The following is a 26,963-nucleotide window of genomic DNA, read 5'->3' on the forward strand; positions in this document are numbered from 1 at the left end:
AACTGTTTAAAATCTTTTTACTTTTCATTTATTCATAGCTATATTAGTTATTGTAACATTGCATGTGCAAGCACTTATCCGTCAAGACTAACGTGTATCTTAAAAAAAACAAAAACAAGCAAGCCGCCTTATATTAAATGCTAATAAATACACCAGTGCCAATCCACTGCTTAAAAAGCTTAGAGTGCTGAATGTTTACCAATTAATTATTTAAAATATTCTTTTATTCATGTTTAGATTAAAATATCATATGCCGCCTAATATTTTCGAAGACCATTTCTTTATTATAGATCATAAATATCAAAGAAAGCATTCGTTGCTTAATAATCAGGTACCAAAAACTTTGTTAAAACAATCCGAGTTCTCAATAACTTACCGAGGGCCAACTTATTTCTCCCAAATAATAGTAAAACTATAACTTCCATTCAAACTTTTAAAAGTATCTTAAAAAATCACTTGATTATGACGTATCTCAAATACTATTTTATTTTTAATTTTATTCTCTTTTATTTTTTAACTTTTTCTTTTGTTAAAAAGTGACATCACCCTTTATCATTACTTATCTTTATATTTTTTTTATTTTTTTATTCTAAGTTGATTTGTATCCAAAAAAAAAAAAAAATTTAATATGATTTTACTGAGCTTGTAATATTTTTTTATATATAATAGATTATTTTTTGTTTAATATGTAAATCATACAACGGGGCTGGATGATAAGACTTCTGCATGCTCCCGTCATATCTTTTATATACGGTGTCTTATAGAATAGGACTCCTAAAAAATTTTGGAACTTTATTTTGTAGGATTCCTGTACGTCCACACTTGAGGGACTATTACATCCGATGTCTTATAGGATAAAACTCGTATAAGATTTTGAAACAAGAATGTATAGGAATCCTAACCTAAAGAAATTTCTATAGGTTGTATTTAATTGCATTATCCTAAAAAAAAATCCTGTTCCAGTTTCTTATAGGAATGTCCTACACCCTTTTTATAGGTCATCCTATAAGACTTTTTGCCTAGGGAGTCCGGCCTAGATTTTCCGAATTGATCTGCATTAGACAAAACTTTATATTTAATAAAACATAAACTTCTCATTAGGAAAAAAGCCAAAAATATATAATTATTTAAAAATCATCATTGATAAAAACAAGATTTATGGTAATAATCATTATATTTTTTTATTATCAAAATTTAAAAAGTTATTTAGTAGAAAATTGCAAAAATTCTAAATTTAAAAAATAAAATATAAGGACTAAATGTTTTTTAATTATAATGCTCTTTAATTTTGGCCAGCAACGAATCACATGTGCTTTTAGCATCACCCAGCAACATGGATGTATTTTCTTTGTAAAACACAGGATTATCAACATCAGCATAACCAGTTCCCATAGTCCTCTTCATAACAATAGTCTTAAATGAAAACCAAAATTAAGTAAAGATATGCAAAAAGAAACCTCTGCGAAAAAAGAAAAAAAAAGCACGAGATAAAAGTAAATTTTAAATAAGATCGTTTTTACCTGAGCAGCTTTCCATACTTCTAATACCGGCATTCCTGCAATAATAGAGTTAGGATCTTCCTGAGCAGCAGAGTTCACTGTATCGTTTGCACCAATGACCAATACTAAGTCAGTCTCTGGAAAATCTTCATTTAACTCATCCATTTCCAAAACAACATCGTATGGAACACCAGCTTCAGCTAAATTGAATAAATTGACTTTAAAAAAGTAGAAACTTTAACAATGAGATAATAAGAGTTGAATTTCTATTACAAACCTAACAACACATTAAGTTGACCAGGCATTCGACCAGCTACCGGGTGAATACCAAATCGCACATTGATGCCTTTTTCTCTTAAAATTTTCACCATTTCAGCAATTGCATATTGAGCTTTTGCCACGGCCAATCCATAGCCAGGAACAATAATAATGTTCTTTGCATTAGCGATCAGTTCAACGGTTGAATTGACGTTTATCTCAGTATGAGTTCCAGTAATTTTCATTTTTTCACCAGTACCTTTAACATTTTAAAACGATTTCAGCAAAAATACTTATCTATAACGAAAATTGTTAAATTTAATGTCAGATTTTTTAGTTACCTGAAGTCAAAGTCCCATAGCCTCCAAATAGCACATTTGCAAGCGATCTATTCATAGCTTTACACATTATATATGAAAGTATACCACCAGAGAATCCGACTAAAGCTCCAACTATTGTGAGGAGATCATTATTCAACATAAATCCTTCAGCACATAATGCCCACCCACTGTAACTGTTGAGAACTGTAATTACTACTGGCATATCTGCACCACCAATAGATGCAGTCATATGAACACCCATGGCAGCAGATAGTGCACTAGCAGCTCCTAAAAAGCATCGGATACAAATTAACTAGCATTTTTTACTAATATTTTATATTAACAAAATAATATTTAATAGAATTTATTTAGTAGTAAAAGACAAATAGTTTACCGAGCATTGGTATGCCTAATGAGGGATCATTGGTATTCATAAACACACCAAGAGCACCAACACTTGCTGTACCCATAGCTATATTATAAAAATTTTTTCCAGGTAAATTGAGAGGAGCAGAAGCAAGAAGCCCTTGAAGTTTTCCAAATGCTGTTAATGATCCTGTGAATGTTATACCACCAATAAAAGTACCAGCATAGATTGAAGCTTTGTGCACATTACCTGATGGGTCTACTGTAAAATGACCTAAAAAAAAAAAAAATTAATTAGATTTCTTGTTATACTTTTATCTTAATTTTTACAAAAAAAACCCTGAGAAATCTATATCTAATAAAATATTTTATTAGATAAACAAAAATGAAAGTTACTTGGATCAACAAGATAAGAACCAACTGAAGTTAAAACAGCTGCTAACCCAACAAAACTGTGAAATAGTGCAACTAACTGAGGAAGATCTGTCACATTAATTCTATTTGCAATTACTGCTCCTATAGTTCCACCCACAGCCATAGTAGCCCCCATTTGAGTAAGTAATTCTGCTGAAGGTGATATAACTCCAACTGTAGCTCCAACACCCCCAACAATACCAATTATACCTAAAATAGAAAATTTTAAACCAAAAACAAACATATATTAAAAGATTTTACTAATAAAAAAATAAAAATTATAAACTTAACCTAAAATTCAATTAACCTAAAGCATTTCCAGTCCTAGCAGTACTTTGAGTTGCCAAACCGCCAAGTGCACCAATACAACATAGAGATGAACCAAGGTAAACCATTTGGTGCATATCTGAATAACCACTCAAACTTGTGGCTGCGTATCCTCCAGTAAGTAATACACCAGGTATTGCATACAAGTAATGATATTCTGGAGGATCATCTTGAAAATCCAAGTTATCAAATTAGAACAAAAGTTAAAAATTTAAAATAAAACTTTAAAATTATTGTTTCAAGAAAAAAAAAAATTACCAGGTCGTTTAAACATGTCTAACATTCTCTTTGTGATTATAAAACCACCTGTAATATTGATTGAAGAAAACAATGCTGCAGTAGCAGCTAAGTATTGAGGAAGGGTCTGGGGCATCAACCCTCCACCCATAACTAACAATCCACCAGCTGCAGTTATACCAGATATTGCATTTGTAACTGACATCAATGGTGAGTGAAGTGAAGGTGTAACTCCCCATACAACTTTATAACCAATAACGCCAGCAAGAGAAAATGTGGTTAACATTTGATTAAAAGCCATGTTTGGTGATGCTACACCAAGCGCAAGGATAGTACCTAAGCCACCTAGAAAATTATAAAAAGGATACAAAATAACCTGATCAGACGAATATTACCTTTGGTTATTTTTTTGTCAGGTTGGGCTTAACTTTTTTTAAATTAACGTGTGTACTTTTTGGACCATGAGTATTACCAAGAAATGTTTGTCTTTTAAATTCCTTTATTTGTATACTCTTTTGAAGTTGATTAAAGTATTAACTGGCTTTTATTTACTAATAATATTTAAAAGATAATTGTCTTATGAAAGAACTGCTATTTTTGTTGCAGTAAACTTGTTTTTCTGCAAAAATTTTCTTGATCTGGTAAATTTGAGTTAAATTTCCTGAAATATAAAATGATTTTTATCTTTGACATATTGCTTAAAGAAATTTATATATATATATATATATATATATATATATATATATATATATATATATATATATATATATATATATATTCATACTATAGAGTCTACAGATATACATTTACTGACTTTTTTTGACAGCCTAATTCCATACAGTTTTTTGCAAAAAATAAAGAATAGCTGAAAAAACTTGTTGCTGCCAAAACTAAAACCCTCAGTTGATGTAGCAGCAACTCACTTGCATGTTTTCCCTATATCAGTCATTGTATGTATTGAAACCTTCTCAGTCAATTAAACCAGTATGATGTCAGATAGCTGATCTAAATGCGCGTTTATTTTTGTGTGTATGTATATATGGCGCATTCCACAGCAGATAATGTTAAAGCAATCAATTTTTAATCTCTTCTTTGTCAATTTATAACTATAGTTTGTTAAAACTAAACTTTAAATATAGTTTGTTAAAACTATATTTAAGTTGTTTTAATGGTCCTGAAAATCATCGTACTTTCGTAATTTATGTTATATGATAAAAACATTTTAAAATAATATTTTCACTGTAAATTAAAATACATACATATATATATATATATATATATATATATATATATATATATATATATATATATATATATATATATATATATATATATATATATATATATATATATATATGTATATTAGACCAGTTCAAAAATTTTTTAGTAAGTAGCTAGATGCTTAAATGTTGTTAATTGATGAAAAATAGTAAATCATTAAAGTTTCAAAGCATTATTCCAATATTTAGTAACCGCTCAATTAAGTTTACTATTCAATGGGGTCCTAAAATTAAAAAAAAAAAGTTCCTTAAAAGTAGGTCAACCTGGTACTCAAAAGAAGCAAAATAATATATAAATTTCAAAAATAATAATTGTTTTATAAAAAATAAAAAATAAATTTTTTATTTTTATTAAAAACTTGTAAAATTGTACTTTTTTATTTCTAGTTAAAAAACCATAGTTTTAGTGCAATTAAATCTAAAATAATAATTGTAGTATGAAATTATCATTTTTTTTGAAATTTTTATATAATTTTGCTACTTTTAAGACCCAACATGACATACTTTTGAAAAAACTTATTTTTTCAAAATAATAGGGACCTGTTAAAAAGTAAAGTTAATTAAGCTGTCCCTAAAACACATTATTTAAGTTTGCAATTTTGAACTAATTTTCCTGACCACAAACCACATCAAATCAAAGGATAACCCAAATAAAGTTCAAAAATTATTTTTTTTATATACAATCTTAAAATGGTCTAATTTATATGTATGTGTGTGTTTGTATGTATGTATGTATGTATGTATGTATGTATGTATGTATGTATGTATATCTATATATATATATATATATATATATATATATATATAGATATATATATATATATATATATATATATATATAGAACTCTTTTATGTAGTCAGAAAGTTTTTTCCGTAATTTGTTGACAAAAAGTAAAAATTAAAATGCAAGACCGGAACCTTTTTTTTAATTAATTGATAGACTGCTTGCCCAAACCAAATTCTCAGTCGATGTAGCAGCACTCCCTTGCAAGTCAGGCTAAAAGATAGTAGATGTAGAAGCACTCTGTTGCGAGTCAGGCTAATTGTCAGTTGATGTAGCAGCATTTTGTTGTGAGTCAGGCTAATTGTCAGTTGATGTAGCAGCATTTTGTTGCGAGTCAGGGTATAAGATAGTCGTTGTAGCAACACTCCGCGCATGATTTACAGTAAAAAAAATAAAAATAAAAACATTGTTTATATTGTTAAAAACATTCAGAATGTTTTTAAAAACATTCTGGTCAATTAAATTTGCGTTTTTGCGGGTTTTTTAAAAAACGATTAATTTGTAATTAAATTAATGGTTTCAACTTTCTGACAACACGCAAATGTTGGACAAAAGTAATTAAAAGTGACGTATGTGTTGACGTAAGAATCATTTTTTTCCTTCCGTACTTCCCAAATGCAACAATCTATAGAACTATATATATATATATATATATATATATATATATATATATATATATATATATATATATATATATATATATATATATATATATATATATATATATATATATACACACATGATTTATTTTACTCTGTAAACAGAGTTGATATAGTCGGTAAATATTTTACTTCTCTTATAAAGTAAGTTTCAAAAAATTATCGAAGGAACTTGTATTGATGTAACAAAATTTAAAAAATACACAACAAAGGTGTGTTTTTCCAAAAGTTTTGTCAGAAAATTGAAATTTTTTATTAATATACATGTGTTTATATTAATTCATATGCCTTTACATTTAAACTTTTGAATGAACATGATAAGTTAAAGAACATTTTACTTTTGAAATTGTGTAAAGTAAGTTAATGCCTACCAATTCACAGAAACCAAACAAAAGTTGAAACATTTTTAACTTGTTATTCTGCGTAACCTAAGTTAAACAGTATTTGCAGTCTAAAGTTTGTCATTTTTTTTGTCAGATTCATTTTTAGCTTATTTTATTCTTCAGAATAACAATTTTTATACATAATTGCTAAAAATTAAGTAAACAGTTTAAATAATATAATATTTGCTAAAATTGTTGTGCGTGTAATATAGGTTAAATATGGAACATGCTGCATCTACATGATGACGATTTACATCAATAATTAGCTTTGGTAATCATCGATAAAATTCACAAGTTGCATTTTTACTTTTATTCTGTTTTATATAAAAATATTCTTAGGTCAAGGCCATTTAAAAGTACTTTAAAACTTGTCAAAAATACCACCTAATTATATTTATGATTCAAATAAATAATAATATTAAAAATAATGTATTAACAACAATAAATAAAATTAAAATGATTATATAATAATTAACCAATAACAACTTTCATACGAAAATTGTAAGCAACAAAAATATTTAGGGATAGTTAAGTGGATAAAAATCTATGTTGATTGCCAGAAAGTGAACTGTTGGATTCAAGATAAAATACTTGAATTGAAAACTCAAAGATCTAGCTTAAAATTGTAAGGAGAGAGAACAACCTCAAAAGTTTTGAAAGAATTAAAAAGAGTTCCGGGAAGCACTTTCGTTAAAAAATAGTTTTGTCAAAAAAGTTTTTCAGAACTCTTTTTATTTTGAAAAGAGTGCAGGAACTTTTTCAAAAAGTTCTGGATTTAAAACCAACGAAATTAATAAAAATTAAAGCTACCATTCTGCTTAAATCCAAAATATTGTGATATGCCCAAGGACCATTATTAAGTAAATTACAAAAGAAATTCCATTAAGGTAGTAAAAAGTGCTATGATAGGATAAACCTGATTTTACAACAAATGGGTAATTCTGGTGAATTTTGCAAAAGGTAAGATTCAACCAATGAAAAAATCAAAAATCAATGAAAAGATTGAAAATATTTGGTGGTATGATGATTTTTTGACGTTTAATATTTAAAGATACTGTAGTCATGTTTTAAATTATTAGAGAACTTGACTTGAATAAAAATCATGCAAGGTATCTTAAGTAATAAGCAGTTTCCTCTTCATAATCAAATGTTGTAACAAAATTTATGCACAACATGGCATTGATAGATCAAAACATTTGGTGGTAATATGTTGATATTTTACAGCTATCAATTTATCAATTATCATCTATTATCAATTTATGAACCATTAATCCTATTATTTTCATTTTCTACAATTTAATGTTTTTATATTTTGTGTTTTTTTACATTACGTATTTATTTTTAATAATTTAGAGAGTCAAAACTTAATTAAAAACTAACAATTAAAAAGTAAGTAACAACCAGAGTTGTTAGTCCTTGGCCTTGACTTAAGGCCAAAAATTGAGGCTTTGGCCTTAATAAAACAAATATATTTTCTTATTGACTTCATTAAATTCTGCGCATAACCTTGGTCTTCTGTTACAAAATATAGTTTTATTGTCACAGCACTTGCTAATTACAGTTTTGTTAATAATTGCCCTTAATGTAAGGTAAGAATTGAAGTCTTTGGTTTTGAAAATGTTTGAGTAGGCCTCGGCCTTAAAACTCTTAATCTTGGCCTTGACCTTAAAACTCTTATCCTTGGCCTTGCTACTTTTGGCTTTGTTAACAACTCTGGTAGCAACTAAAATAAGATAAAATATAAACCATACTTATAGTAAAACGCAATGTAAAACTAAGTTTTTATTTAAATTATCAAGGTAAAGACATGTACAAGTTTATTTATATATAGATGTAATCAAAAATACATGTAATATACCTGTAACCAAACCAGTTTCCTGTACAGAGGACTGCCATGCTGATTTAACTGGTGCAGTAATTTTAACTTTTTCCTTCTTTATTTGTACTGGTTGTGCAACTACGGGTGGTGGCCACATCAACTCACCATTTTTGTGGACTAAAGAGCCTCTGATAACTTCATCTTCCAGGTTTAAATTGTAATGACCTTTTTCACCAGCTGATAAGAGGAGCTTTGAAATATTATTAGCATACAAAGTGCTAGATTGAGTAGGAAGTCGACTTGGAAAATCAGTATATCCAATTATCTGCAAAAAATAAACCACCATTTACAACGGTTTTTATATATTGGTATTTACTTATCCCAACCATACTATTTATTCTTATTTAGAAGATTTTATCGATCTGGTCATGGACTCAAAGCAGCCCAAAAAGTCTTTTTGTCAAGGAAATAGTAATTTTGATGCAAACCTAGGTATGTTATGACAAATTATCAGTCTGGTTTACTGGAAATAAACCAAAACTGTTTTCAAGCTGGTTTAAAAATGTTATATTTAGAAATTCCTATATTGAAATTAAAGAATAAAAAAGTTTGTCTCTTTCTCATGCTAATACATGCAGAGCTAGACACATACCAGTCATACATAATGCCTTCTCACTCACTCACTCACATAATGCCTTCTCACTCACACATAATGCTTTAATTGAATGTAAAAAGTGAGGTAAGTGAAGTATTTCTAGAAGAGACAAATTTAAAATACCTATGTAGCATAATATAATTATCAGATGTAAAAAAAATGAATTCTATATAGCTACAAACTTTGTAAATGTTAAAATCCAGCTCGGCAGATAAAAACTAACACACAAAATAACATTTTAACATGATAAAAAACATTAAATTTTGCAAATAATTCATACTGAAAATAAAATAAAAACAAAAGACAAAGTTGATAAAAATAAAATTATAATAAATTTAAAAAAGCTTTAAGATAAACAATTTTTTAACAATTTGCTAGTCTCACAGACTTTTAAATGTCTTTAGGGTTAAAATTAAATAAGGGTTAAATTTTTTTTTTGAACTAGTATATATAAGGTGTTCACAAATTTTTAAAATTATTCTGGACATCCAAAAAAAAAAAAAAAAAAAAAAAAACTAATACCAACATATTCATTGAATCACTAAAACAATAAAATGCTTTCTTAAAAAATGCTTTCTTAAAAAATGTTACATTTATTAAAAGTTCTTTTAGTTGCTTCTTATTCTTCTTAATCTTTATATACGTCTTGAACAATAACAAACTACATAGTTTTTGAATTTAGTGCTGTATACCAGATGAATATCTTTAATAGGCACCTGATTCCTACAGCCTAATGAAATTGAACAGATTCTAATGCTTGTTCACTAGGCCAAGTCCTTTTGAAAAACTCTCCTGAGCATTTAAAGGTCAATTGCTGGTTAATATCATACCAGTAACACATTTTTTACCATCTCGATCCCCGAGATGGTAAAAATGTGCTACTGGAGGTCTCACTTAGAGGAATGAAGAAGCCCTACAGGACCTATCACCTTTGCTAATTGGATCATAACATGCTACTTTACAAATAATACACGGACATGGGTTTGATCTTGTTGGTATTGTCATCATAACTTTTGAAAAATAAAAAGGTCCATTGAGCTCTGGTATTTTTTCTTCCCTATCAATTAAATATTTTCTACACCTGCCACAGATATCTGAAGGTAAGCGATGGTCTTTTAGATCATAATTTTCAGTGAAGTATTTCCTAATTTTTGGGAGTGTGGAATCAGTACTACATTAGAACATGGTTGAACTTTTTTTGGTAGCAAACTAAACATACTTTAGCCCAATTTTCATTATAAGAAAAAAAATCTTTGGTATTTTGAAAATCAAATTTGCTTAATTAATTCATTCTCTTTTTAAATAAGAAAAAAAGCTCTGTGTAAATGAATAAAAACGTATGTTGTGGTTGTATTTTGTATTTTGTAATGTTGTGGTTGTATTTTGTATTATGTAATGTTGTGGTTGTATTTTGTATTATGTAATGTTGTGGTTGTATTTTGGCAGAAAAAAATAGTTTCTAAAATAATGTTTTATTTAATTGATTATCATTAAAGATACAAACTCAAGATAAAAAAGAAACAAAACAATTTTATTTTTTAATTTTGAAAAATTTAATACTTTTGATAACAATTAGTAAAACTATTGTAACTTTTTTGGATGCCCTAGAATAATTAATATTTTTTGGATACCCTAGAATAATTTTAAATATTTCTTAAAAACAGCTCTACATTTATACCTAAACTTTGATGCAAAAAGTTTCTATTGAACTTTTTTCAAACCCAAAAGCCATTTAAGAGCCTATGTGTAGTGTGGGTTTGTTGAAAATTTGAAAACAAATTTAATAAGGGAGCGTTAAAAATATTTTCTTCTATAAATAAATCATAAGAATCCTTTACTCTTATTACTTAGACTTTCAATTTGTTCTACATATTTAATAATTTAATAGCTTTGTTCTACAAAGCAATATAGATTTAATAACTGCATTATTAATAGATATACAAAATTTTTCTGCTAAATTCAAAATTATTTAATTTTGTAAACAAACAGTTTGATAACTTGTGTATAACAAATACAAAGCAAATTACACATTTTCTGAGTGTTAAAAACAGTTCAGTTTGAAATAAATAAGATATTAAATAAATTAAACTAATGAAAAATTTTACTCAGGTTTTAAAAATAATTTTTTTTTGTTAACAGCAATACCTGAACACCATTATAATTATAGCTTTCGCCAGGACGGGTAAGTTCACAATTACCTCCTCCTTCTGATGCTAAATCAACAATAACAGATCCTTGTTTCATGCTATCAACCATTTCTTTAGTAATTAATTTTGGTGACTTTTTTCCCGGAATTGCAGCTGTAGTTATGATTATATCAACTTCCTTGGCTTGCTTTGCAAATAGTTCCATTTCTGCTTTGATAAATTCAGGTGACATTTCCTTTGCATATCCACCAAGACCTAAATATTTACACAACACTTAATTAAACTATATACTATATAATACAAATGTAGCTACCAAACAGAGCCACCAAACTGTGGTAATTATGATTTGTGACAACTTAAAAAGAATACAACAATATAAAGTCTAAATAATAAGTTTACTCAACAGTGACAATATAAAAGTATATTGGGAATACGGATTGTTAAATTTTGCTTTTGATGTTCGTCAAGATGAGATATTTTAGATTTATCAGTTTCTTTAAGAGAGCTTCGAGAAGTCCCTTAGTTTTTATCAGTGAAAAGGACACCAACAATTTTACCTAGATAGTGTTCAAATATGGTATTTAAATAGTTGATTTATGTTGATAAAAGTCCTGTTAATTTTGTATCAAACAGGCATGGATTAATAAAATTTAATCTATAAAGGTACTTTCTGGATTCTTCTAGCAGATAAATTCAGTAGATGATCTTTTACTCTTGGATATCCAAAAATATTTAGAATACATTCTAATTCAAGGTAAAGAAATAAGGTATTTACAGATAGCCCAAGGATAACGCTGATTAGGAATTGCAAAATGACATTTTTTTTAATTAACAGTTATTTTGCACATTTTTGTAAAATTATGTTGAAAAAAAATAAACGTAACTCATTTTTTGAAGAAATAATATGAAGAAATTAAATCAACTAGTGCATCATGTTTTTGTATGTGTAATCTATGTATCAACATTCTGAAAATATGCTAGCATATTTTACAAAAATTTTTTTTTTGAAAATATGCTAATGAACAAATTCAACAGAAACAAAAAAGGCAAGTTCTGATTTGATATTTGTTGGGCAAACAGTCAATCAAAAAACTTATTACATTAAGTTTTTTTTCTTACAATATTTTCAACATCGCTCCTGTTTTATGAGCATTTTTTTAAATTTCTCGCCAAAGCTTTTCTTTCAATGGTATATTAAACCCAGCATTTAATTTAGGAAGTAGTGATAACACTAAAAGTGCATCTACTTCTATAACTTCTTCTAAATCTACATTATTCCTTTGATGATCTTTATCGCTAGAGACATTTTGTTTTCTAGAAAAACATTCAATAACTCAACAACTATTTTAATTAACACCATGACCGGTTGAAATTTGAACAATTTTAAATTGAGTTTTCTCAAAAACCACTTAATCAACTGTTGTGATTTTTTTTTAATAATGAGGCTAACATAATTAGTTTTCTTGTGTGTGTGTGGAATTTTGTTAACTCCTCATTAATTTTTGCAATGTTGAGTAAAGAGTCTGAAAATCGATAAAAAATTTGAAATTATACATAGAAAATCCATCGTTCTCATATTCCATGATTTCCAAAACATGTAAAATTCCAAAATCAACTGTTGGAATTGTTATAAAACATAAAGAAAACAAAACTGTAAAAAGAAAACTGGGAAGTGATGAAAAATCAAGATTTATTTCCAAAAAGAAGACAAAATAAATAGTCAACTCAATTCATCAAAATCTGACTCAGTCAAAAGATTTAGCTACAAAGTTCAAATGCAATAAAGCTTTGTTCAAAGAGTATTTAAAAAAGAAAATCTAAAAGCATATTACAAGAAAAAAACACCAAATAAGTCGCTTGATGGAGAAGTCAATGCAATTGGATGAACTAAAAATTTGTTTCAATTAATAACGAAAAAAAAAATTTATGCATTTTAAAAGACAATGAAACACTGTAAAAAAGATCACTTGATGCTTCCAGGTAACCAATAATATTATTAGTCGAAACGTTATAAAGCTTCTGACAAATTTAAGTACATTTGAGTAAAAAAATCACTCTCAAGTTCCTTATATGGCAGGCTATTTGCAGTTGAGGTTTTAAAAGCTCACCTTTCATAACAAATCAACCTTTGAAAGCATATCTATATGTGAGTGAATACTTGAAAAAACGACTTCCTCCTCTAATTAAAAAGCACAAATAAACAACTTCTTCCTCTAATTAAAAAGCACAAATAACCAACCTTATTTTGGACAAATCTGGCATTAATCCATTATTCCAAAAAAGTAATGCAGTGGTATAAGAAAAAAAGAGACAATTTTGTTCTAAAGGATACTAATCCAGCAAGCTGTTCTGAACAGGGAATTATCAAATCTTAATGGACAATTGTGAAGGGAGTATTAAGGAAAAGAAGGCAGATGTGAAAATAGTGCTAAAAATTTTTAAGATTTATGGATTAAGGCTACAAAAAAAGTGCACAAAGTAAAATTATGGAGATGATGACAGGTACTTTATAAAAAATTAAATTACTTGCACGCCGTCAATTTAAGGCTTAATCTATTTTTGTTGAAATAAAAACTAATTATGTAAGCATCATTATAAAAAGAAAATTATGACAATTGGTTGAGTGGTTTTTGAGAAAACTCAATTGAAAATCGTCCAAATTTCAACCGATCACAGTGATACGGTAGTTTTACTGGTTATATTAAATATTGCATAATAGTAAGATTAACTGCTATTACTATTCAAGTTGTTCAGACCATAAAGAAAGTTAAAAACAAGCAACATTCCTTTATTTGTAATTCTAATTCATCTTTAAGTTCTTTGCTTAATAAGGTGCTTAAAATGTTAGTTTGAAATAAAACTATGAAAGTTCCATGCATAATTCTTCTTCTTTATTTTTGTGGAGTACATTATTATTTTTTGTCGGTGATAGGCAAAATACTTGCACAATTTTTTTTGAATCTAACAGCGAAAGCCTGTTTAATAATTGTATCAACATTATTTAGATAATAGCTTTATCAATATTATTTAGATAATAGCTAGATAACTGCCACCATCATCATCTTCATTATCTAAAAAATCTAAAAAAATTCTGGTTCTGGACTAGTTGATTTTCCTTGTTTCACTTTTCTAACAAATAATAACTATTTTTATCATAAAGAACTTTAATAATTGGTAATTGAATGTACAATAAACAATATTATTTTCAAAATAAATTCCTACCACTTTTAAATTGACATAGTAAAACTTATTAAAGTAGCATGACCTGTTTGCAACACCAGCATAGATGTTCTCCCGTATTTTGGATTTTCTGACACCAAACAATTTGGAAAACTATGATTTATCTTTAAGTTCATGATGGTTTTAATTATTATGCTAAATATAAAACTTGAAACAGGAGAGTTGACTCTTTTTTCAAGTTTTATATTTATACTATTGAAAATCAATATTTTTTTAGCGAACAAAAAAAACTCTGCCAGTATTTAGATTCTTTGAAATAATTATTAACAATCTTTTCAGCTCCTTTGTAGATTAATTCATATTGATTAAGTTTGTAACTATTTCTAGTACTCTGCCATATACAGCAATGACACAATAGCTATGATCATAATTCTTTTAAACTTAATGATGATTATAAACCAGGAAGCCTCTACAGTTTTACTAAAAGCTTTACCTTTGTTTAGAACTGCAGCTAAACCTATGTTTCTAACATGTTTGTCTTGCAACTTTTACAAATTTCAGATTAATGAGAACTTATGCTTTAATAGAATAGTCAATAAATATCTTCAATCAGTTCAATTAATGAACTATTCCTCTCCAAAGAAAGACATTTTTTATCTCTATTGACACAACAGAAACAGATCAATCTTATATTTTTAGAATGAAATCTTGCTCTTTGCAGGTTCATTTTGAACATTAATAACGAACTGATTTTCTCCATAAAACAAATGTATTAATTCTGTTAAAAAGACATGTTTTGAAATGCTAACATACAATCAACAGTGTGTTTTGTGTCTAACTTTATCATCATACAACTCAACAGTGTGTTTTGTGTCTAACTTTACCGATGAGTGTTGACATTATTTATCTACTTAAGGAAAACTTAAAATAAAATGGGTAATCAATCTGAGTAATTATATGTAATTAAAATTATCAAAATAATTAGAAATGCAAGAGATGGTTATAAACAAAAATACTATTAGTAGAAGCAAAGAGAAAAGACTGGAACACACCATGATCTAAGTCCTATCTTAATACTCACAAGATCTATTATCTTATCCTTTACAATAGTTTAATTTTAAATGTTTGGTCTAATATGTTTTAAATATGACCATTATGGAAGTAGGTTATGTGTACATAACAGCCTTGGATTAAAATAATCTATTAAATAAAAATTTGCGTTCATTTAGAATTTATATTGATGCTTATTTAATTATTTTTTGTGCTAAGATAATACTTTGATAAGTTGAATATTAATGTGCATACTGTTTTTCAGGTGTAAGAAGAGGGGTACTCTAAAACTTAGTGACACAGACAAGTTTTATGTTTTAAGACCATTACATGATTTTTAAAGTAAAACAGACCAGGATCGTATTCTTTAGGGATTATTACTTTTTTACAAGACATGTACATCACCAGTTAAACAAAATACATTTGAGTTCATCCCAGAGAAAACAAACTTATTTAAAATGTATAACTGACTAACTAATAATTATCAACAAAATGTTTTATGATAGATGTTAACTTTATTGCTTTGTTATCAAATATCAAATCTAAATTATAAAGCTATTTAGTATAATTAATATTTATATATATATATATATATATATATATATATATATATATATATATATATATATATATATATATATATATATATATATATATATATATATATATATATATATACACACACACACACACACATACAGCCCTCAGAATTAGATTCAGCGTTCAACAATGCAGACCGCCAAATCTAATGTTTGAGGTTGGCAAAAAACTGCTGACCACATTTTTATGTTTTATGGTCAGACCTATGTATCCAATTTTTTTAGCTGAATTGATGCTGACCTCAAAAAGATTGTGGAGGGCAAAATATTGCTTTCATTTTTCCTAAATCCAAGGGTTATATATATATATATTTATAAAAAAGTAATAAACTAACCATCTCCAGATTCTTTAATTTTAACTTCTAAAAACTCAGCTCCCAATGATCGTACTTGTTCACGAACTGCCTCTCTTGTATCAAAACCCCGTACAACAGCACCAAGATTTTTAGCAGTTTGAATTGCTGACAAACCTGCAACTCCACCTCCAATAACAAGTACCTTACAAGGTGGAACTTTACCTGCAGCTGTAATTTGACCTGCAAAAAATCTCCCAAATTCGTTTGAAGCCATAAGTACAGCCTTATAGCCAGAAATATTTGCCATAGAACTTAGTGCATCAAAAACTTGAGCACGAGAAATACGTGGAACACAGTCCATAGCTAACACAGTAAGTTTTTGTTGGCCTAACTTCTCTAATAATTCTTTGTTTATACCAGGATATATAAAACTGTATAGATTTGTCCCTGGCTTCATTAGCTCACTTTCATGAAGTCCAAGTGCTGCATTAGTTGTAGGTGGACGAACCTAAAAAACCAAGGAGATAAAATTTAGAATGCTACTTGAGATTTAGTTATCAATTTAGTTTATCAATTTGAGAAATAAAGTTTGATTAACAATAGAAAAATAAAAAAGTATTTTGAAATCATAAAACCTTTAAAACAATGTTTGAAGCAAATGCTTCTTTTGTTGAAACAATTTTAGCACCAACACTTTCATAATCTTTATCAAGAAACATAGCAGATTCACCAGCTCCTTTTTCAACTACAACATTAAATCCTTTATTTATAAGAACAGAGCATGCTTGAGGCGTTAATGCAACTCTTCTTTCACCTGTGTGTACTTCTTTTGGCACTCCAACAGTCAGTTGATTATATGGTACACCAGATACTGTTTCTAAAATTTTATATAAATTTCCTTAAAATTTTCACAATAATATTTAATATTTATTTTTTTATGATAACTATTTAACATAAAGATGACAATAATTAGTTAAAATGTCTAACTTTTATAATTTCTAATTTGTCAATTTTAATAGTTGATATTTCAAAAATTAATTTCATAACTCATAAATCAATAGTTTCATGTTTATACTGATTTACATTTATTTATAATTTAAGTAAAAAAATATATTATTTAATCTTATTTTAATATATAAAATACTATTTTAAGAGTGAATAAGAATAAAAACCAATTTTGTGCGTGTGTATTATTGAAACTTAAAAATTTTTTAACCAAAAAGTTTGGCGAATAGTTTCAACAAAATCCATAAAATATATTTAATCAATGAATTATTGAATTGTATTTTAATTAATTGATTGACTGATTGTTTTAGCAACTTTTGATTGATTATATAAGTAACAAAAGTTATATAAATTTTAATGTTATATAAAGATTATATAATATAATCTTTATACAACAAGTAATTGTATCTTTATTAATTAATTGACTGATTGCTATAGTAACTTTTGATTGACTGATATAAGTAACTAAAGCTATGCAAAGTTTTCAATAGTTAGGGGAGTTCAATGACAAGACTGCCATTACATTTTTAAAGTTATCAAATCTTTTGAATATATGTTCCAAAATATCAGATAAACCTGTAATTTCACAGCACTGACATAATAAAAATGTTTTTCGTTGTTTTATGCATTTCTACAAATTAACTGTCTAATTTATGCTACCAAGAGTTAAAAAACTCAAATTTATGAGTTAGTTTATGAAACACCTTTATTTTTGCAGTCACACACTTTACCTGATAACGCATAACATTTTGTTTGAACAACTTGACCATGGCTATTTGCATGCTTTGACACTCGCATTTTAAAAATGCGCTGAAAAAATAAAACTAAACTAAATAAAAAATTTAAAACAAAAACTAAAAAAAAAGAAAACTTAACAATGAGAAAATAAATAAAACATAAACTTGAAAAAATTAAGCTATAAAAATCACAAATATATTGTTTTTTTAAAAGTTAAAAACGTTTCTCTTTATAGACTTTAGAAAAGAACAAAGTTTCAAAGTTATTTAATCCAAACTTTGATATTTGTCTACTAATGTCTACTAATAAGTAAATAAAACAAACAAAATAAAAGAAGTTCTAATAAAAAAAAATTTGAACCCACACCTAATATCAAGATGACAGCCACATCTTAAGTACCACACCTTGCAACGATATAGTGCTTTGCTAACACTGGAAAAATATCACTAAATTTAAAAGATTGAAACTATTTTTTGTATAATATTTCCTACTGTGGGTTTGTATGCGTGTACAAATAATTAGTATATTAAGTGAAACGCTTTTATACTAAAATATATTTTTATAGTTTTAACATGTTTATTATTTATTTTCTCATATATTGAGATTTTTTTTGTTTTTTAATTTTTTTTTTAATTTTCTATTCACTTGAGTTTAGTTTCTGAAATGCATAATTGTCAAAACATACAAAAGCTATGGTCAAGTTGTCAACACAAATTATTCTGAGTGATCAGACAAGGTGTGTGAATACATACCTAACTTGCTAAAGACTGTTTTATTATTACCAAGTCTTAAATCTAAGTTGTCAATATCATACATAAAGTTTGTTTCAAAATTTTTTATTTGTAACTGTTGATATAAATTGAAAACATTTAACTTAAGAATTTAATTGGTAACTGAATACATATATTTCACCTTTTTTTTCTGTTGTCAAAAAACGCAATGTGTTGATGGAACTTCGACAAATTAACTCCTAAGTAAAAAATAAAATAACTATTTTGATAACAACATACTTTTAATATAAAAAAGTTTATTTAAAACTCTTTATTCTTGCTGATTTTTCTATGCTGGTTGATCAAGATTTAGTTTTTTGGAGTTATAGGATTGAGAAAGGAACAGCAGGGATATCAACTCTGCTTAAACTTGTAGCTAAAACCATGCTTATCTCTTGAGTTTAAAATCTCGCTTATCTCATGAACTTGAAAGGAAAAAATGACAACTTCTTGATTTCATATAAAATATTTTGGTTAAAGAAAAAACTTGATAAATTAAACAGTGAAACTTCCTGCAAAGTTAAAAAAAAATCTATTAAAAAAAAGCTCCAATACAAACTGTTAAGTAATGCTCCAATACAAACTGAAATTCAAATTATTATGTCTGTGTCAATTATTTTTGTTTTGTTCAGTAGTACTTTATCTATATAACTAATAAAGTAAAAAAAAAAAAAAAACTTTAAAATATTGCATACTAAAATGTTTATTTGTTTTCAGAACTTTTATAGACTTGATTTTAAAAAGTTTTTGAATGAAAATATAAAACTGAAAATTCAATTGGTTATTTAAAAAGAATTAATCTTTTCAGTTTTTAGTTTTTTTTATTCTTCAAGTTAATAGTTAAGTTTACATTAGTTCGTTTGCAGAATTTGGGTTGGGAATTGTCATTTAAACTTCTGGAGTTTTTAAAAAAATAATTTAAGTAAAAAACAAAAACAATAACAATAAAAATTAAAAAAAACAACAACCTTTTACAAACTTTTTTTATACCTTTTTTTAATTTAAATCAAGAAATACCAAAAATGATGTTATTTAAATAAGTCAATATCAATGAAAGAATGCCATATGATGGACTTTTATACAGGATGACAACATAAAATGTTCATAAGAAAAAGAGGATATAAAAAACATTTTAGAGATGTCTCTAACTTTAAAAAAAAAAAATTCTTTATTCAAACTTAGTTAATTTTTTGTATAAAGTAGTTATAAGGTACAGTATAACTAAACTAGATATAATTAAGCTGAACTAAGCTGATTTAAGTACAATGAAACTAAAATTGTTTTTAAACAGATTCAGTTGTTTCTTAAGTTTAAATAATCAATGTAGATGTAGACTAAATGTAAAGGTTTGCATTTAAAATTTTGTATCAATATATTGAATACCTTCAAATAAATTTTATACTAATAAATTTACCTTTATATTATTTAAACTGATTAAATTATTACATAAAAAAATACATATACTCACATGAGCATTGCTTTTTAATTGAAAACTTCGAGGCAATAAACCTAAATTAATAAAAATCAAAAAAATAAAGGTTTTTAATAAATAATTTAGTAATAAAAATAACTAATAAATTTTTAAATATTAAAAGCATTATTTTAAAATAAAAAATCATTTTTTCTAAATAAAAATAACACCAAAACTTTTACTCGTAAAAAGAATAATAAGCTATAGTGTGTATAAAATGTTGTAGTTATGTCTTACAAGTATTTTGGTGTCTTAATAAGTAATTTTTTACAAGAGATATTTTTACAATATCTTTATTTAACTGCAATTATATTGGTAACAGAACTTATGCTGAAATCAACTTTTTATTTTTTTATTTTAAGTAATCATAATTAAATCTAATAATCTTTGAAATTTCTTATGAATTAAATGAAATTTAAATAATTTATAACACGTATTTGACTTTATTTACCTTTCGATGAAAGAATATTGCATCTTCTTGAAAATAATGAACTAAGTTGGAGAAGACTCATTGGTACTTTTTTAGTAAATATAACTAAAATCAGAAGTATAAAAATAGTAACATATTGTGAGCTCATATAGTCAGGGTAACTAATTAAAAGTGTTAAAAAAATTTGTTGATACACTAGGGCCTCAACTTTTTCTTTATCTTATGATTCTGTATAGCTGTATGTATAGCTGAACTCATGTTTTAAATTAACAACAACAACAACAACAAAAATTATTATTAACACACCTTTTTTTTATTTTCAACACTAAAAAAAGAAAAATGAAAATGCTCAAGGAATGCTGTTATTAAAAGTTATAACTTAGCTTTTATTTCTGCAAAAAGTAAGAAACACCAATTAAGTTTGTTATTTTATGATATTCACTTGAAATAATAAAAACCCTTGTAATCAATGAATGAATATACTGAGCAAATACCAAGCTAATAATTAAAGTGCATATATATATATATATATATATATATATATATATATATATATATATATATATATATATATATATATATATATATATATATATATATATTCCTATACATTATGGCTAAGAAAACGTGTTAGTGGTAAAAAATGGCTCTTCCCTTGTTTGTGGTTTTAAAACTAACAAAATTAAGGTTAGATTATGTCAAAACACATTAATTTAATTGCAGGAAGTAATTAATCCACAAATTAAAAGGCTAGAATGTTTTTTTTTTTTTTAAAACTGTAAAACATGCGCGGAGTGTTGCTACATCGACTATCTTATAGCCTGACTCGCAACAGAGTGCTGCTAAATCGACTGACAAATAGCCTGACTCACAACGGAGTGCTGCTACATTGACTGAGGGTTTGGTTTGGACAGGCAGTCTATCAAATAATTTTAAAAAAAACTTTTTTTTGGTCTTTAAAATTATATTTATATATATATATATATATATATATATATATATATATATATATATATATATATATATATGATATTTATTATTTAATATAAACATTTTTAAACCAATTTTTTTAAAGAAAATTTTACTTCTAACCTAATGTGAACTAAAACAGAGATTATAGAGATGGACAACAAAATTTCAAAAAATATCATAATGTTAAAAATAAAAAACATTTTGTGCTATTTTATTTATATTATATTTCTATAAAATGATTTTCACACTGCTGATAACTTATTAGATAAAAAAAATGACTGTTATGATTTTAGAAACATGATGCAAAACAATAAAATACAATCGATTTTTCCACAAAATTTATTATATGAATTTTATTATGTGACCAAAAGCAAAGATAAAATAATCAACAACTGAACTTAAATATATATACATTACTAAAAAAAAAAAAAATGATAATAAATTATTCTCATTAACAAAACAATTCTTCTAAAATTAGGTCAATTTATTACAAATTGTTTTAGTAAGTTCTTTTTAAAATATCTTTGTTCACAAAGTTAATACTAGTTTTTTTTCCATTCCTTCACCAGAAACAAAAGATTTAAATTTTCTTCACAATTAAATGAGTGCTAAACTGCAGAGGTAGATCAGAATAAACTTCTAAAGGAATCGTCCATAAATTACATAATGCAAAATTTTATAGACCAAAGACAAAAGATTAAAAATTTTTCCTCGCAGAGTCTTTAATTAAACCAATTATATAAACAACTTTTAGGTCCTGCCGCACAAAAGAGTAAAATATACTCCTACTTATATTTTTTAAGTTAAGTTATGTGTTATATAATTTATGGAGGATCCCAAAGCAAGAAATTGAATGAGCACCTAAATGTACAAAAACTTTTATATGTACTTTTAAAAAAAACGTCACACAACAATACAATAAAAGATTGAAACTATCCCATTCATAAATTAGAGATCTTTTATTTTATTTTTATGTTAAAATTTTTTAAAATTACAATACAATTTTTTGCTGTTTAAAAGTTAATTTAAATTAACTTTTAAAACAGTTAAAAAATGTAAAAATTTCTATATGAATATTTTAAATCTTCTATAATTTTGTAGAACATTTTTGTGAAAACCTGAAACACATTTTATTAGATATAAAACCACAACCAAGAATCAGTATAGAATTGCTTTACTTGCTGCTAATAACAGTGTGCAATCTTAGAATCTTTTTACTAATAAAGACAAAAACAGAAAAAGCTATACTTTTTATTCCATGTAAAAAAAATTGAGAAGTTTTTCTGTGTTTCTTTAATCATAATCTCCAAGCACCTGCAGTTTTACACCTTGTTTGTCCATGTATAAAGTATTTAGTTTAGACAACTTGGCCATGGCCAATTGCTATTGTTTTGAGATATCAGGCAACTGTTCCGATAAGAGAAGTAAATGTTTCAATTTTTAACGATTGTATTACTTTTTTTATTACTTTTACATTAGAAACTTATAAAAAGTATACCAAAAGTATACAAACATATTTTACAAACAAGTAAAATATAGGAAAAACAGTATTTTCATTTTTGTTAAATATGTATCACTTAAAAAATGTTTTTTTCCTTTGACTTGTATTAAACATTGTTACTGGAAATAAAAACCATCATAAAAATACAAAAATGAAAGCAGTAAAAAAATTATACAACTAATTAGTTAACTAATTAATTAACATTTTTTTCATTTTTTCAGTCATCTTAAGTTGTCTAAACTAAACACTTAATGCGTGGACAGACAAGACATAAAACCGCTACCTCCAAAACTGCTTTATGATATCTTACAACTTTTTGTTTATTTTTGTTATTAGCTAAAAGAAAAAGCTGAGAAGCCTGAAAAGAAGCAAACTGGTGAATTTTTAAAGGCTTTGGTGCAAGGCAACTCTGCCAAGCATCTGCTGGAGCAAAATAAACCACATACACCATATTAATATAAATATATATCATGTTACCTTCATTGTGATACAAACTGTTTAGATAAAACAGTGATTTATGTGAATGTTGTGATTATGTTAAAAAAAAAGTATGAGTTTGACTTTTTGGAGCATTTCAGATAAAAACTTAAGAATTAAACCTGGTATTATTAATGATTTTAGACAGGTATCCAAGAACTGAAAAAAAAATAAAAATAAAAGAGAAGAAAGATTTTACTTATATAAGAAAGATTTTACTATATATCCTTATATAATTGGGTAGTATCTAATGTAACTATAAAGTAAATAGGAAAACTAAACCTGTTTTCTATTATTTGGCATGTATGATATTTGAATTTATAATATAAAGATTATTTTTATTACTATAAACAATTATATTACTTGAATATACAATTGAATTACTTAAAGATAGGCGAAAAAAAGTGTACAGTATAGTGGAAAAATTAGTGAATTTGTCACCTAAGTTAGGTTATACACCCTGAGTATTTTTAATACATGATAGTTATACTTGCTGAAATTGAAGGTAAAATAATAGTTAAAACAAATCAACAAACAAATTGATTGTAGAAACTAATTTCAAAACTATCCTATAAGCTTCAGTTAATTTTGTGTGTGTTTATTTAAACACTTATATGTATTTAAATAAGTGTAAAGCTATGAAAAAAAAATTACACAAATATATTAAATTTTTAATACTAAAACGTAAGTTTTAAAAAATATTGAGAATTTAAAGCAAAAAACTTATTGCTTTGAGTAATATCAGGTATATCAGGTATCTTGTCTTTAATTAGGGATATTTCAAAAATAAGCTATGAACTAAAAAATAAGGATCTTCAAAAATTATACTGGATTAACAATAATTGGAAAGCACTGTCTTATATTTAACAATCATTTAGGATTTGGGATTAACAACTTTATTTGTCATAATTTATCATGCTGTTTGGTTGAGCAACTTTTGGAGAGAGTTCAGTCAGGTGTTGCAGAACCAAAATGTTATTGAAAAAATTACAGTACCTAATTAATTAGTTTTATAATTAAAATTCAATTTAATAATAATTATCATTAAATTGAAAAAAATATTTACTTCAGATATGATCAAATATTTACTGTTAAATCTTAAATCAACTAGAAAGTCTACCTAATTTAGTTTAACTAAATCAACTTTAGGTTAAACTTTATCACTATAAACATGCAGATTTAAATCTGTATGTTTAAAGTTATAAAGTTAACTTAAAGTTGATTTAGTTAAACTATATTAGGTAGCTTTACTGGTTAATTTAAGATTTAACAGAGCTAAGTATTTCATGCTTCCTATTACAAATTTCAGTTTTGATCAGATAAGTAAAACCTTAAAAAGTTGTAAAAAAATCATATGCTAACTTGATTAGCGCCGGAAATTATCGCATGGTTTATAGTTTAAATTTCTACTACCTTTTTTGCTTAACAATTTTTTAAGGAACGCTTACCTGTAATTGACTTAACTTGCCTGAATAAGTCAAGTACTTTTATAAGGTAAAACAAGCAAAAAAAGTCTAGTTAGATGCCATTATGTAAAAAGAACATAGCTTGATTGTTCAGCCTAAAATCCAAGTTGGTGCTATTTTTACTAGTATTATAATTATCATATTTATATACTACTTTAATTTTTATAAATTCGAGTTTTTGTACCATTTGAAATAATATAATGCAAAGTGCTGATTCCCAATTTGAGAATTAGAGCAACGGAAATAAAGCAGAAAGTAATTGAAATAGGAAAAAGGCTAGATAGCCGTTTCAAAACTCTAATTCTTAAGTAGATTTTAGAACTTTGTCTTACTTGCTGGTTCAAACCACGTGACAGCTCATTCAGTTTTCTATGAATTGATTGGTCTCTTCTTTGGCAATCGTGCAAGCGCCAAAGCATTCACTCACCGAAGTTTCACGCACTACAAAAGATCGCCTTAGGACGTACATTTAAAATTTACTTTTGCCAAGAATTGAGAAAAGGTAAATAAAATGCCTAAAGCAAGAAAGGATCCTAACAAGCCTAAAGGTGCGAAAACTTCCTTCATTATATTTGGAGAAAAAACGCGAGCAGATCGTTTAGAAAAAGGAGAAACAATCCCAACACAAACAGAATTTGCAAAGGAATTAGGCAATTTATGGAAAGAAATGAGTAAAGAAGAAAAAAAACCATATCTTGATCTAGCTGCTGAAGACAAAAAGCGTTTCCAAAAAGAAATGGAGGGATATAATCCCCCCAGTGACAGTGAATCGGACGACGAAGACAAAGAACCAAAGAAAAAAAAGAAAAGAGCAAAAAAAGATCCTAATGCCCCCAAAAGAAATGTGTATGTTCTTTAAAACTTTATTATATCTATCCAGTTTTTTTCAAATTTTTATAAGTTAACAAATAAATTTTAAATATGTTTTTTATTTATTTGATAAATAATCTTATATTATTAATATACATACTTTTATGATTTGTACAATTTGTACATTTAATGTGGATTACTTTTTTTACGAATATAGATTTTTAAGTATTAAGTTTAGATTTACATTTTTGTTTTTATTTTAATATTAGCTTTCTTTTTCAGGTCAGCCTATTTTCATTTTGCTTCTGCGATTAGACCAAAATTAAAAGCTGATAATCCTACACTTGGTGTAACAGAACTTGCTAAGATGATTGGCGAGCGATGGCAAAAACTAACAGACTCAGACAAGAAGCCTTATGAAAATTTAGCTGCTAAAGATAGAGATAGGTATCAACGAGAACTCTCTGAATACAATTCATAAATTTCGATTATTTTAATTTTGAGGTGTATATAGGACTATGCTTTGTTCTAGACCACTGTGGGTGAATATTGTGGATAAACTGTTACAATGTTCAATTTTATTACCTATTAGCAATGTTAATTGTTATTATATATCACTGTTGTCTATGTTTTATGTTTTTGAATGTAAAATACTGGGCAGCTTTTATAAAACTAAAAATTCAGAGAAATATTTTTTAAGTTCATGGAACTATCAATTTATGTAGTTCATTCTCCAATATTAATTATTTATCTTAGCTATAAATTCACTAGTCTCATATATATATATATATATATATATATATATTATATATATATATATATATATATATATATATATATATATATATATATTGATGAGTTAATATAGATTTTTTCTTTTTCTCTTTAAAATAATATTAGTCGCAGTTTTGTTGTGGATTTATTATATTGTTTTATTGTGAAAACTGGAATCTTATATTTATTTATAAGTTTGTATATAAATGACCATCAAAATGTTTGAGTGGTTCTGTATCATTCGTGTTAGATAAATGAGAGATTTTAAATAACTTT

At 26.3% G+C, this 26,963-nt stretch overlaps 2 protein-coding genes across 4 annotated transcripts; one reads left to right on the forward strand and one right to left on the reverse strand.

The window, feature by feature from the left end:
- Positions 1-1,155: 1,155 nt before the first annotated feature.
- Positions 1,156-25,522, reverse strand: LOC100207702 (NAD(P) transhydrogenase, mitochondrial). Of its 3 annotated transcripts, XM_065814470.1 has the most exons (17): positions 25,086-25,186; positions 20,994-21,012; positions 20,709-20,792; positions 20,255-20,295; positions 18,929-18,986; positions 16,909-17,150; positions 16,313-16,781; positions 11,147-11,403; positions 8,386-8,671; positions 3,443-3,766; positions 3,165-3,353; positions 2,840-3,067; positions 2,472-2,717; positions 2,099-2,365; positions 1,777-2,016; positions 1,521-1,699; positions 1,156-1,413 (listed from the first exon to the last, which is right to left on the reverse strand). In XM_065814470.1, the coding sequence occupies exons 3-17, from the start codon at positions 20,767-20,769 to the stop codon at positions 1,267-1,269; spliced, it is 3,234 nt and encodes a 1,077-aa protein (XP_065670542.1). In that variant the 5' UTR covers positions 20,770-20,792; positions 20,994-21,012; positions 25,086-25,186; the 3' UTR covers positions 1,156-1,266. The 3 variants fall into 3 exon arrangements, with proteins under 3 accessions (XP_065670542.1, XP_065670540.1, XP_065670541.1); XM_065814468.1 differs by lacking the exons at positions 20,994-21,012; positions 25,086-25,186 and adding an exon at positions 25,288-25,522; XM_065814469.1 differs by lacking the exon at positions 20,994-21,012 and having other exon boundaries at positions 25,086-25,190.
- On the forward strand, positions 25,493-26,963 carry LOC100204109 (high mobility group-T protein-like). The gene is given in 3 exon segments (NM_001287368.1): positions 25,493-25,949; positions 26,196-26,671; positions 26,750-26,963. Coding segments are annotated over 2 exon segments (534 nt in total). The 5' UTR covers positions 25,493-25,614; the 3' UTR covers positions 26,395-26,671; positions 26,750-26,963.

The sequence above is a fragment of the Hydra vulgaris genome, chromosome 12 (genome assembly GCF_038396675.1).
Source record: "Hydra vulgaris chromosome 12, alternate assembly HydraT2T_AEP".
Classification (NCBI taxonomy): Eukaryota; Metazoa; Cnidaria; class Hydrozoa; order Anthoathecata; family Hydridae; genus Hydra; species Hydra vulgaris.

Coding starts and splice junctions, on each gene's coding strand:
- LOC100207702 (XM_065814468.1), bottom strand. CDS start 25,522: ATGCTTTGGCGCTTGCACGATTGCCAAAGAAGAGACCAATCAATTCAT. Junction 8,672..11,146: donor ATAATTATAATGGTGTTCAG/GTATTGCTGTTA, acceptor TATTTTTTGCAG/ATAATTGGATATACTGATTT. Junction 2,017..2,098: donor CTATGGGACTTTGACTTCAG/GTAACTAAAAAA, acceptor AAAATGTTAAAG/GTACTGGTGAAAAAATGAAA.